This window comes from Carassius carassius, chromosome 36 (assembly GCF_963082965.1).
Source record: "Carassius carassius chromosome 36, fCarCar2.1, whole genome shotgun sequence".
Lineage (NCBI taxonomy): Eukaryota > Metazoa > Chordata > Actinopteri > Cypriniformes > Cyprinidae > Carassius > Carassius carassius.
The window spans coordinates 29,455,398-29,469,125 of NC_081790.1; the positions used below are offsets into that span (position 1 = coordinate 29,455,398).

Below are 13,728 nucleotides of genomic sequence, written 5' to 3' on the forward strand. Positions count from 1 at the left end.
TGTTAATAGCACTTGATTTTTCAGTCATTTTATTATTGTGCTGTTGTATGTACATCAGCGAATTAATGAGGGGTGTGCTAATGAAATGGCTTTTAAAAAGGATTGTAATTAAGGACATTTCTGTCTGTAGGTTGACCATTGATGCAGAGTGCCAGCTTAAACTGAATAACTTTCCGATGGATGAACATTCATGTCCCCTGGAGTTCTCAAGCTGTAAGTCTGGCCATACGCCCTACATGCAAATCCATCCACATCTCTTCCATTCTTTATTGCTTTTTCTCAACAGTTTTCTACACCTCATGTCTGCTTCCACACTCAGATGCAGCTGAGAGCATAGAAACCATTTTTAGGATGCTAATACAGACATTGCACTTCTATTTTCGTCCTGAAATATTAAGGACGGATAATGAGGAGAGTGAAAATTTGGCCTGATGTGGAGAGACTTTTCTTCACATGCTCACACGAGCAAGCTGTGCCAGGAAGAAACCACCCCCATGGAATTCTTCCTTTCCTTTGACTTCTGAAGAAGATGTAGGGGAAATGGTTTATGATGGTAATAATGAAGCAGCAGATGTACCATGGACAGTCTAATGGGATAGCATCATCTGTAGTTTCAAAAGAAATGAAAAAAACATAGTGGTTTTGTGTTATTTTATGAGAGTTTGCAAATTGTTGTAGATTATCAGTGGGAAGAAGCTAGTGAGCTTGTGTCTCCTCGTGCTTTGAAATCCACACTTCTTTCTCAACCCACATGGACTGACAGTGAGTTTGTGGAAAAGTACTAAAGATATCAATGTCTTGAAGTTCTGCAGCTGTTTAATGAAGGAATGCTATTTCTAATAAAAATAAATCAATCAATCATATAATGTATATATATATATATATATATATATATATATATATATATATATATATATATATATATATATTAGTGCTGTCAATCTATTAAATTATTTTACAAATTAATTGCACATTTTTGGGCAATTATTGGCCTTATTAATTATTAAGTAATCGTGACTAATCCCGCCTATAATTAAAGTTTTTTATAAACTTTTATATTGCAATAATTTCACAATCAATTTTCAAATTAATTTACACACAAATACAGTATATTTGTATGACTGAAGACTGTTTAATTGTGTATACCTTACATTATTGGGGGAAAATGGCAATATCCAAAAACCTTGTCCTTGTGGGGAATTTTTATTTTTTTGTCCCAATGAGGAAAGCAGCTTATAAATCATACAGAATTATCTGTACAGTATAAAAACCATTGTGTGTGTGTGTGTATTGTGAAAAAGTGTTTGTCCTGGGGGATATTCCAGAAAGCGGGTTATGTGACATACCCGGGTATGTTTAAGAGTAAGTAAGCGGATAACCTCAACTTTCGGTTCCAAAAACGCAGGTAACTTTCAGGGTATGTTAGTAGTCATAGCAACTCACTCTCTGAACTTAACCTGCTCCGGAGCTCCGGATTCCAGGGTTAGTTCACTTCAGCGAGCCTTCAGGGGGCGTGACGGATAGCGCACAACATTATATAATATTACAATATGTAATATAGCCTATTATATATATATATATATATATATATATATATATATATATATATATATATATATAAACTAAGTAGACAGCCTAAAGGCCCTTTTTACCGCCGCGGGTAACGCCGCGTCTGTAAAGTGCATTTGCAGCTTTTGACCGCTGAGTGGCGCTTTAACCACAAGTTATCAAACAAGCGCATCACTGCACATTTTCACAAATAGACGTCAGTTTTGCCTCGCTGATGTGTTACATTTGACTGCTTCAGTCACGGAAAATGAAAGAAAAAGACTATAGTTTAAATATTTAATATATTTAAAATGTAATATTCACAGATGAAAGTTTGGTTTTTATGAAGTTATGTGCATTTATTAGAACGAATTCAAGCAGGATAAATGTCAAGCCTGTGCCTCAACCTGTGATTATATTTTCTCTAAGCTACATGGTATTAAACCATATTTTAGATTTGACACATTTAAAAGGTGTGCAGTATTATTTATATTACATGAATTATGTGTTATATTATTCAAAAGAAATTGTGGTTTACTTTGCATCGGAGCATTAAAAGTGGTAGCCTATTTTAGGGGGGTTGGCTACATGGATTAATATGCAATGTCAATATTTTCATATATTATGCCTATATTTTAATTTATATTTTAAAATTCCTTTAATAAAACAACATGAATTTGTGTTATTCATTACCTGTCCTTTATTTTGACAGATAACTTCTTGGAAAAAAGACGTTTGTCTGTAAACTGATTGAGAAATTGTTGCATGTTTAAACGTGAAGCGCTGTATAATTTCGTTCACATTAATTATGACTAATTAGCCTAAAAAAAGAAACGAATAAATGAAACCTGCACGATTTAGCTAAATCTTTGAAACTCTAATAAATGGACGGATTAATAAACTGTCTTCACGATTAAACTCAAGTTCTCTCATTATAATCAACAAAATGCATACGATGTAAAAAAGAGCTTCATTAACTGACAACATAAGTGATTTTAAAGGGAGCCTTCTTTACTTGCTTTTAGTGCTGGGCGATAGCATATGGCCTAAAAAAAAATTAAAAATCAGATTTATGATTTAAATCGATTTTAAAATCAATATTCAAATGACAAAGAAATTTTTCAAAACAAGTTTTAATATAGTTATAAACTTGTAACTTAGACAAGATGATAAAAAACTGTAATGTTATTACCTTAATGCTGGAAAGAACTTTATTTTATTTTATTATTATTTTTTATTATATATAATTTTTATAATTATTTATTTTTGGATAATACTAGCCCATCAGCTGTGCAAATTTTGTTTGTGAGGAAAATAACAGTACATTTTTGTCAGTTATTTTATCTAAACAGATCGACTTTCTTCAAAATTTTATTTGATAATCTAAATGAAATATACACAAAAACAAAAGAAATTAGGATGTGGCATATTCACTGTGTATGTATATAAAAAGATATTATATAAATATATTCACAAACATAGCCTTCACTACACTTTTTGCTGCAATGGTACAGATCACTTCTGCTTCTAGGCATCAGCTTGCATAGTCGAGCAGAGTGATGCCCCTGTGCTGAGTGTCCTAATGGCTTGATAAAGTCCATACAAATTCACTTGAACTGGACCTCAATCAGAGGAAAAGGACACAATGGTGCTTTTGAGGCAATGGGGCATTTTTGTGATCACGGGAAGTTGCACACCATCTGTGAACGTTACTGCAAATGCCTGGCCAGAAAAATCCTGTCATAGGATTATGGCGAGCTGCCATGAATGACACTTCTAAAGGCTCTGTGGTGGTAACAACTGGGTCATGATGTCTTTTGTATTTATGCTTCGAGTCACGTGAGGTCATTTATATTTGCAAAACCATATATATTTATTTTACCACATTTTTTACCTTACCCTTCCGCACCCTCACGCCTCTGTCTTCTTTCCCTTGAGAAGCATTCACACTCATGTTTCCTAATAATTGCAAAAACCCATGCCAGTTCATCCACCAAATTAGCAGATGCCTGAAGTGAGGTTTTGACCCCTTGAATCATGATGGTCACTTGGGGTCAGTACACTGCATCCTTGTGCATGCCCTCACCTTTGGGCTATTACTCAATTCCCCTGCTGCAATCACTGGTATTTAGTACTGTCTGGCAGTTTCCACTTTTATAATGGGGCATTGGTCTTTGCTTCACAATCACCCTGCAATGAAGGTCAGTGTGATGGTGAGGGGAGAGAGTGAGGGAAACAAGCTATGCTTGATGCATTTACTACTCCATTGGGTGGTGGTCATTAATGTTAAAGCAGGCAGAATGCTAGAGCTAACGAGCTGTAAAAATAATCATAATTTTTAGCCTTTCGGTCAAATATTGTGCTACGAACAATGTTAACAGCTTTAACTTGTCAATGCTGGCAAATTACCAAAGTATAAATGGGATCATGCTTGGCTAGCTGTGCATTAAACAATTTTAATACAACCACTAGGGTTGTAAGTAGATATCCCAATCTCTGTGGTCTAGACAGCTCTGCAGGAAGGCTTTCTTGATTGTTATTCTGGCCTACAAGCCGTCATTAGCACTTAATGGGGCAGCTATGGCCTAATGGTTAGAGACTTGGACTAGTTACCCGAAGGTCACAGTTTCGCGTCTTGGTGCAGGATTTGTAGGTGGGAGGGAGTGAATGAACAGTGCTCTCTTCCACCCTCAATACTCATGGCTGAAGTGCCCTTGAGCAAGGCACTGAACCCCCAGTTGCTCCCCGGCACTGGATCTATAGCTGCCCATCGCTCCGGGTGTGTGTTCACGGTGTGTTCACTTCTCACTGCTGTGTGTGTGCACTTAGATGGGATAAATGCAGAGCACCAATTCTGAATATGGGTTACCATACTTGGCAAATGTCACGACTTTCAGTTCACACTTTCACTTAAGGACATAGCCATCTGAGGATAGCTGTGTTCTAGCTCAGCAGCTACTCTTATCACCTGAGATTTACGTGGTGATCTCTTGAGCTGATCTAGAGGCTTTCTAGTTGAGCCTCTTCATTGGTTTTGTTTAACCAGGCTAGTATTGCTCACATAGCATAGCTATCTAAGGCAAGCTGTGCTCTTTACTTGGGTGAGGTGTTCCCATTTCTGCCAGGTTATTTTAGGTAAGGTTTATAAGGAAAGGCTTGGCGTATGCCTGTTGCATTCTTGGTGCTCTCCCACAAGGTGGACAGGCATGCGCCTCGGAGTGGCATGGTTGGATTTCATTCCCCAATGTGGCCCCTATGTTGTACAGCATGAAGTTCCCAAGAAGGGGAACGTCTTGGGTTATGCATTCGGCCGGCCTGTTTAGGTCTCCTTCAGATAGTTAAGTTGGTGACCTATTCAGCAGATGCCCTTTTATACTTCCGGGCACCCCGCCTATGAAGTCATGGGCCATGTGCACCAATAGGATTGGCATTGTATTTGTAATATAATTTATATGAATGTATAACTTATACTATTTGTAATATAATTTATATGTATATAAATATAGACATGTTAATACATGTAAATATTTTCTAAATATATATTGTATATGTGTGTATTTATATAAACATAATAAATATACTTAATATATAACTTAATTTGTATGCAATTAATTGTGATTAACTGTTTGACAGTGCTATATTGTGTAAATATTAATATTAACTCTTATTTCGATTAACAGCATAATTAGAGATATTAATGTATTCTCACTGTATGAGTAAAATGTAATGATTTTCCTTCTATGCCAAAAATAATTAGGACATCAAGTAAAGATCATGTTCCATGAAGATATGTTGTAAATTTCCTACCGTAAAGATATGTTTTTATAAATTTCATGAAATAACAATTTTTGATTAGTAATATGCATTGCTAAGAACTTAATTTGGACAACTTTACAGGTGATTTTTTTGCACCCTCAGATGCCAGATTTTCAAATAGTTTTATCTCAGTCAAATATTGTCCTATCCTAACAAACCATACATTTATTTATTTATTTAGCTTTCAGATGATGTGAAATCCACCTTATTACTGCAGGTCACATATTAAACATGCATTGCATATATTTATTTAATTGCGTCATAGCGATTTTGAATGTACTATGGCATAATGCTTTATTTTGATTTTAAATGGGTTTAATATATCATGCAGCCAGGAAAATGGTCTAATAATGTGTTTCATGAATTATTGTGCATGAAATGCACCACTTCCAGTAGTTTGCTGGTTAATTGACATTAGTAAAATGCAATCGAGGGTTTTTTAAAATCGAGTACTTGATTGGAATAGAGGAATGCTGACAGCCCTAATATTGACCTGTATTGTGTTGTCTATTGCTGTGGAGTGGGCTGGAACAATCACACTTAGGTTTGGACTGTAGCAAATGTGCCTAGTTTGAAAACCGCTTTAGACACATGCTGTCCATCCTGATGCCCACATGACATGAAATTAATTTCCTTGTTAAAGAAAAGCTCCTTTCTCCAACAGGGAATGCATTTCCTGCCATGAGCTGGAAGAGTCCAGTGCTCCGAGGGCATTGTTCAAACAGGCAGATGTGCTTCAGAAGTCAGGGAAATGGGTCCAGTCAGGGTCCAGAATGCACCATGGAGGGATGTTGTTAGGGCAGTTTGTTCATGTAAACTGAAGCACAGGTCCTAAGCTCTGAGGGTGTTGTTGCACAGTTGAATTGTTGTCATACGAAACCCAGCAGTGACAGAGTAGAATCAGTAACGGAGCAACCAAACACACGAGCCAAACGTTTTGTAGCCCATAACAAGTGTAGGCCATGCTTCCTGGTTTCAGCAAAGTTTGAAGCGGCAGTAGAACAAAATATATAAAAGCTAAAAAATCTAAAAAAATTATGAACTGAGTTCCTGCAACAGTCTCTGGACTGAGGAAACAGTTCAACTTGGACTGAAGACCGATGAGCCACTGATATGCGCATGTGTGAACCCAAAACTTGAATGAAGAGGACATATTAACATTTTTATGTTTTCTCATGGTTAATGTAAAAAGATGCTTAATACAGTACATGTAAAACATCTGCATTTCACATCATTATGGGGTTCTTTAAGAAATAAAATTGCAGATAAGTTTCATCATTGTATGATTATGTAAACGAATCAGTTATTTGCATTAGTTAGTTGAAATGAACTGTCTAAAAGAATCAGTTAATGGAAAATAATCAATTTTCCCCGTTTGCCTGAGGCTCTGAATTACAGGTAATAATGTTGTAAATAATGTTCAGTTTCATAAGAACTCAACATATCAACAGAAGCCATGGGGATTAATTTTGTGTAGCATGATATACTTGTTTTACTCTCAATAACCACTGAGTTGCATTTTATAAATCACCAAGGAATATGGTTTCAGCTGAAAATCTGCTTGAAGAAAAACAAATCATGTACATCCTGGATTGTCAAAGGATAAGTAAATTGAAATAAGCAAATTTTCATTTTTGTGTGAACTATCCCTTGATGTAATGAAAACGTAAGGCTGTTTTGTTTAAACGTTTAAATGTTTAAACAGCATAGCTACTGTGAAGCATAAAGATAGTGATATATTCTAGATCTCTTTGACACAGAAACAGGCAAATATAGTAGTAGTAGTTTTATAGTATAACTATGACCTAAACCAAAGTGATTCATCAAGGCATAAAAAATAAAAAAGAATAATCCCAGAATGCAGCAGCAAAGCCCAGACATGAATCCTCCTCAGATTTCACCTGGAGGTTGCTGTTCACTGATACTCTTCATCTTATTTGCATAACTTACATAGAAGATTGATCAAATATTTCATAATTTCAATTTGCAAAAGCTTATACAATCGATGGAAAAACCATGTAATTGTTTATTGATATTAGGCTTTGAATAAATTATTTTTTTTCTCATTTATATTTGGTATCTTGTGTAGATTTCAATATAGATTATAAAAATAAATATTTTTTTTATTTTTATTATTGGTAATTAATTGTCTTCGCTGAATGACATTTACATATATATACAGTACAGACCAAAAGTTTGGACACACCTTCTCATTCAAAGAGTTTTCTTCATTTTCATGACTATGAAAATTGTAGATTCACACTGAAGGCATCAAAACTATGAATTAACACATGTGGAATTATATATGGAATTATATACATGACAAAAAAGTGTGAAACAGCTGAAAATATGTCATATTGTAGGTTCTTCAAAGTAGCCACCTTTTGCTTTGATTACTGCTTTGCACACTCTTGGCCTTCTCTTGATGAGCTTCAAGAGGTAGTCACCTGAAATGGTCTTCCAACAGTCTTGAAGGTGTTCCCCGAGAGATGCTTAGCACTTGTTGGCCCTTTTGCCTTCTGTCTGGGGTCCAGCTCACCCATAAACCATCTCGATTGGGTTCAGGTCCGGTGACTGTGGAGGCCAGGTCATCTGGCGCAGCACCGCATCACTCTCCTTCTTGGTCAAATAGCCCTTACACAGCCTGGAGGGGTGTTTGGGGTCATTGTCCTGAAGAAAAATAAACGATGGTCCAACTAAACGCAAACCGGATTGAATAGTATGCCGCTGCAAGATGCTGTGGTAGCCATGCTGGTTCAGTATGCCATTCAATTTTGAATAAATCCCCAACAGTGTCACCAGCAAAGCACCCCCACACCATCACACCTCCTCCTCCATGCTTCACGATGGGAACCAGACATGTAGAGTCCATCCGTTCACCTTTTCTGCATCGCACAAAGACACATTGGTTGGAACCAAAGATGTCAAATTTGGACTCATCAGACCAAAGCACAGATTTCCACTGATCTAATGTCCGTTCCTTGTGTTCTTTAGCCCAAACAAGTCTCTTCTGCTTGTTGCCTTTCTTTAGCAGTGGTTTCCTAGCAGATATTCTACCATGAAGGCCTGATTCACACAGACTCCTCTTAACAGTTGTTCTAGAGATGTGTCTACTGCTAGAACTCCATGTGCCATTGACCTGGTCTCTAATCTGAGCTGCTGTTAACCTGCGATTTCTGAGGCTGGTGACTCGGATGAACTTATCCTCCGCAGCAGAGGTGACTCTTGGCCTTCCTTTCCTGGGGCGGTCCACATGTGAGCCAGTTTCTTTGTAGCGCTTGATGGTTTTTGTGACTGCACTTGGGGACACTTTCAAAGTTTTCCCAATTTTTCGGACTGACTGACCTTCATTTCTGAAAGTAATGATGGTCACTCGTTTTCCTGTACTTAGCTGCTTTATTCTTACCATAATACAAATTCTAACAGTCTATTCAGTAGGACTATCAGCTGTGTATCCACCTGACTTCTGCACAACACACCTGATGGTCCCAACCCCATTTATAAGGCAAGAAATCACACTTATTAAACCTGACAGGGCACACCTGTGAAGTGAAAACCATTTCAGGTGACTACCTCTTGAAGCTCATCAAGAGAATGCCAAGAGTGTGCAAAGCAGTAATCAAAGCAAAAGGTGGCTACTTTGAAGAACCTACAATATGACATATTTTCAGTTGTTTCACACTTTTTATGTATATAATTCCATATATAATTCCACATGTGTTAATTCATAGTTTTGATGATGCCTTCAGTGTGAATCTACAATTTTCATAGTCATGAAAATAAAGAAAACTCTTTGAATGAGAAAGGTGTGTCCAAACCTTTGGTCTGTACTGTACATTTATGCACTTATGCATTTTATCCAAAGCAATGTTTTTATTACTTTCCAATAGCCACTGTGCAGATATTTGTTGTTGTTTTTTTGGACCAACTCCATTTCTTTGTTTGTGCAGATGGCTACCCCAAGGAAGAGATTGTATACAAGTGGAAGCGCAGCTCAGTGGTGGTTGGAGACATCCGCTCTTGGCGTCTTTACCAGTTCTCCTTTGTTGGCTTGAGAAACACCACAGAGGTTGTCAGGACTGTGTCAGGTACGGTTACAGCTTTTTTTACATCTTAAATACTTGCATGCTTTTTCTTACATTTCTAAACTTTGTTGCAAACTTGTTTGCAAAAGCAAGGTTAACTGAACAGAAGAGCCCAATTCTTTAGATGTTATACCATTTGTAATTTAATTAACAGTAATAGTTAGTTTGTGTACTAAAATATATGTTTAAGTAGTTCTTGACAAGCATATTTTTAATAGGTTTTTCTATTTGGCCGATATCTGCCACAAGCGGGTCTTTTATAATAAACTATGCTTTGTGCACCTGGTCAATTGATCAAAAAGCTTATAAATCGAGTGACTTGACACATTGATTTTTTTTATCAAGTGTCTTGGCAGTTGGTACCTGGGTTTCAGCATTTCCCACAGTGAACAGCAATGGCAAAATCCACTTAATTTTTTTAAATACTAGTGTTTTTGTCACAAAATGTCATTTTAAGAGCAAGAATCTATTTGTACACTGAAATCTGAGGTACGTTTTTAAATATAGCTTCTATTTGAAAATTTGCTCCAGTGTTTTCAGAGTTGTGAGGACCAAGTGATCACCGGACGATCCACCGAGAATGCTCTTATCTCAACAAGTCATTCTGACATTTGCTGCTGGCTCAGATGTCTCTGTAGTGGTTAAACATGAGATATACTTAATTTGGGGTATATCTAATGCTTCACTTCATGGAGATCAATGCATTGGCCTATGGCTGAATTACAGCTGTGGCGAAACAGAGCCACATTGCACGACAGCATGTGTGATCTCATTTACCAGCATGTAGCTTAAAATGTACCGAAAACATTGCAGGGTGGTGTGAGATGATGAATTGAGTGAGACAGAGACTATGACAAAAATAACAAGAGAGAGCGGTGATTGGCTTGTGGAGGGAGTCAGCCACCATTCTCTTGCATCATGGGAATCGCTTTAAAAAGATTGTGAAAGGTGTAAGTGTAGATACATGCTTCCTTTTTCGGATTAGAGCTATTCTCAGAGTGACCTGATGCTGTGACATGCAGTCACGCTGTTGTCTGTGTGCATCGGTCTGTGTGATTTGGCTTGAGTCATGAATGCCCTGGGACACATCAACTTCCTTCTCCGTTTACAGACACCCACGGTTTGCAGATGAGACTCTGGCAGTGCTAATCTGGAGGCAGTGGTGGTGAATGAACATGCCTCTTTTTGAGGGCATGTGTATACATTTTTAGCCTCTCAACTCTCTTGATTGGTTCAGATTTACAGAAGATATGAAATGCCCTTGTACCACCATACAGACTAATATTTTCTACATTCGTTTTCTTTCCTCAGGCTACAACATAAAGACAAAAATATAAAGCTGGTTTCTGAAAGTAGCAACACTATTAAGCAGAGATGGAAACTGTGACTTGGACTCGAGTTACACTTAAGTCTACACTTAAAAATTGACGATAACTATAAAGATAATGATACAAACGCTATCGTTTCTATGCGCCTTTATCGTTATAGCTGTAGTGTGGACTCAACACTGAGAACGATTTTTAAAACTATATCTTTATCTCTATCTTGCTTGGTGTGAACGGGCCTTTAGACTTGAAGACAGAGACTCATCAACACAAGTCATTGCCAATTATATTCTCTCTTTCACAGCATCAAACGGCATACTTTTCTATTCATTCCTTATTCTTTCATTCTCTGTCAGTATGTTCTGCAACAGCAAATAACACAACAATTATTTTCTAAACACACTGATTCGGCATTATTGAGACGTTCAAATACACAACCAATATGCAACAATAGCATAGGCTTACCGACACAGTTTCATAAAGAATGGAAGATGTTTTTACACTTATCTTAATAACATAAACTGTATTTCAAATTATTGCTTTGGCAAAGCATCTGTCAAACAAACTAAAACCAAAAGCGTGATATTGCTTTTTGTCATTACCACATCACGATAGGCTTCAGTTGCACACAACACGGACAGTTAAGCATTATTTTCACATTCACATGATGAGACACATTTGTTAACCTGTTTTCATTGAAACTGCAAGTTTCTGCATGAAAAAAAAAGAATCAGCAAGTGAAGAAATTATGACAAAAAATAAGTTTTCCTATTGCAAAACTGTATAATATATGTATTATAAAATATACATTTTTCATTAACATTTATTTTACATTGCAGTTGTATTACAGTATAATATATTACTGTATACTACTACTAATATTAATAAAAAACATAATTGGACTGGACTTGGTCCTTTGGGACTTGTGAACATGTCCTCTGGAGTCTAAGGGTATTTTTGGGGCCTGGAGAAGTTTTTCATGCCCTGACATTTGTGCTTTTTTCAGTTTCTTATAAATATCTAAATGGATAAAGTCTAGTCTTACTGTAATCATCACAAACTGGGCTATAATCATATGTGAGCAGCATGTATGTACATGATTGTGTTTTAGAGAAAATTAATGTTATGCGTGGTTAGTGAAAAACTAAAAAGGCCATAAAATAAATACAGAACATTAGTTCCCGGGACTTTTGAGAACTGGAGCTTATAGCCTAGAATTTTTCTTTCTAAATTATGTCAAAATCATCTTGTTTACCCACTCACAGAAAACAATATATTGATTTAAATTTTCTAAGACACTTTTTGTTGGTAAAAGTCATATGCGAGTAGGCGTCAACTATCATGAATATCATTGTGATTCACACCTTAGAAGACAAAGGCCCGCATAATGAGCTGCATAATGAGCCGCATAATAAGATGCATAATGAGCTGCATAATGAGCTGCATAATGAGCTGCATAATGAGCTGCATAATGAGCCGCATAATAAGCTGCATAATGAGCTGCATAATGAGCTGCATAATAAGCCATTCAGTCAGCTGTGTGCCACTGAGAGAAAGGAGTTACAAGAAAGAATGTGAGGACAAAATAAATCTATATAATTTTATGTCTGTAGTTTCTTTAGAATATATTTAATTATCCCACAACATACATTAATATTCACTTGTGAGTGCAGTTTAGGAACAATCAAAGCTGACTTTCAAACTATTTTTTTGCATCATTACTCCAGTCACACAATCCTTCAGAAATCCTTTTAACAATCTGATTTTCTACAAAAAAAAAGAAAGAAAAAAACAATAATACTTTATTGTTCTTATTATTATTAATTTTGAAAAGAGGATATTTTTTTTTCAGTTTTTTGGGATAAATTGAAAGAACATTTACATTTATATTATTAACATCAAGCTTTTGAATGGTATAGTATCAGAATCAGAATCACAATGAGCTTTATTGCCAGGTATGTTTACACATACAAGGAATTTTTTTTCGTGACAGAAGCTCCGCAGTGCAACAGAATGACAGCAACAGAACAAAAAAAACACATAATAAAAGAATTTAAAAATATATATACAGTATATACAAATAAGTAGGTAAGGAATGACAATATACATTCCTTACCTACAGTAGTAGTGTATATTATTATTGAAACTTCACAATGTTTCACTTGATTATACATTTAGTCAGGAATTATAGTTTAGAAAAAGTCTAACTAGTAAAATGTGTCCACGTCATGTGAAAACTAGTAAAAGTATATAAATAAATAAAAAGAGACTCATGTTTATGATCTATGCTGGATCAAGCGCTTCATTCTTTTTTCTGAGGAAATCTCAAATCCTGAGGTAATCCTCATCACATCTTCTTGGGCTGAATTATGTCTTATTCCTCTCAGTCTCTCGGCTTTATTTCTGTTGTATGGGCGTATTCAAGCTGCGCACTTCAGTGAAACATTATAATCTGAATAGGGCATGTAATCAAACCCCCGTCTTCCACCTGACAGGCGTAGATACTGTCCACTATACTAATTAGGAGTTGCAAAATGTAGAAGTAACAGATGCAGTTTGCAAATACAGACAAATTCTCTATTAAAACACTTTCCAAAGCGCTCAGGACCTCAGACTGGGCCATAGGTTCATCTTCCAACAGGACAAGTATCCTAAGCATGCCAAGACAATGCAAAAGTGTTTTAGGGATGACTGTGAATATTGAGTGGCCCAGCCAGAGCCTGGATTTGAGAAAATCTGGAGAAACCTGAAAATGTCTGTCCACTGGCAGCCCCCATCCAACCCGACACAGCTTGAAAGGATATGCAGAGAAAAATGGCAGAAAATCCCCAGATGATTAAAGCTTGTTGAATCATATCCAAAAAGACTTGAGGCTCTAATCACAGCTAGAGCTGAGTTACAGGTCAGAATACTTATATAATCTAGTTATTTCAGCCTGGTTTTTTTCAGCCTCT

At 36.4% G+C, this 13,728-nt stretch overlaps 1 protein-coding gene across 4 annotated transcripts in view; it reads left to right on the plus strand.

The window, feature by feature from the left end:
* LOC132117561 (gamma-aminobutyric acid receptor subunit gamma-2-like) overlaps window positions 1-13,728 on the plus strand; it is a 47,219-nt gene that overhangs the window by 14,970 nt on the left and 18,521 nt on the right. For all 4 annotated transcript variants that reach the window (XM_059526926.1, XM_059526927.1, XM_059526928.1 and 1 more), the window contains exons 5-6: window positions 131-213; window positions 9,315-9,452. In XM_059526926.1, coding sequence (XP_059382909.1) covers window positions 131-213; window positions 9,315-9,452 — 221 coding nt within the window. The remainder of the gene's footprint in view (window positions 1-130; window positions 214-9,314; window positions 9,453-13,728) is intronic.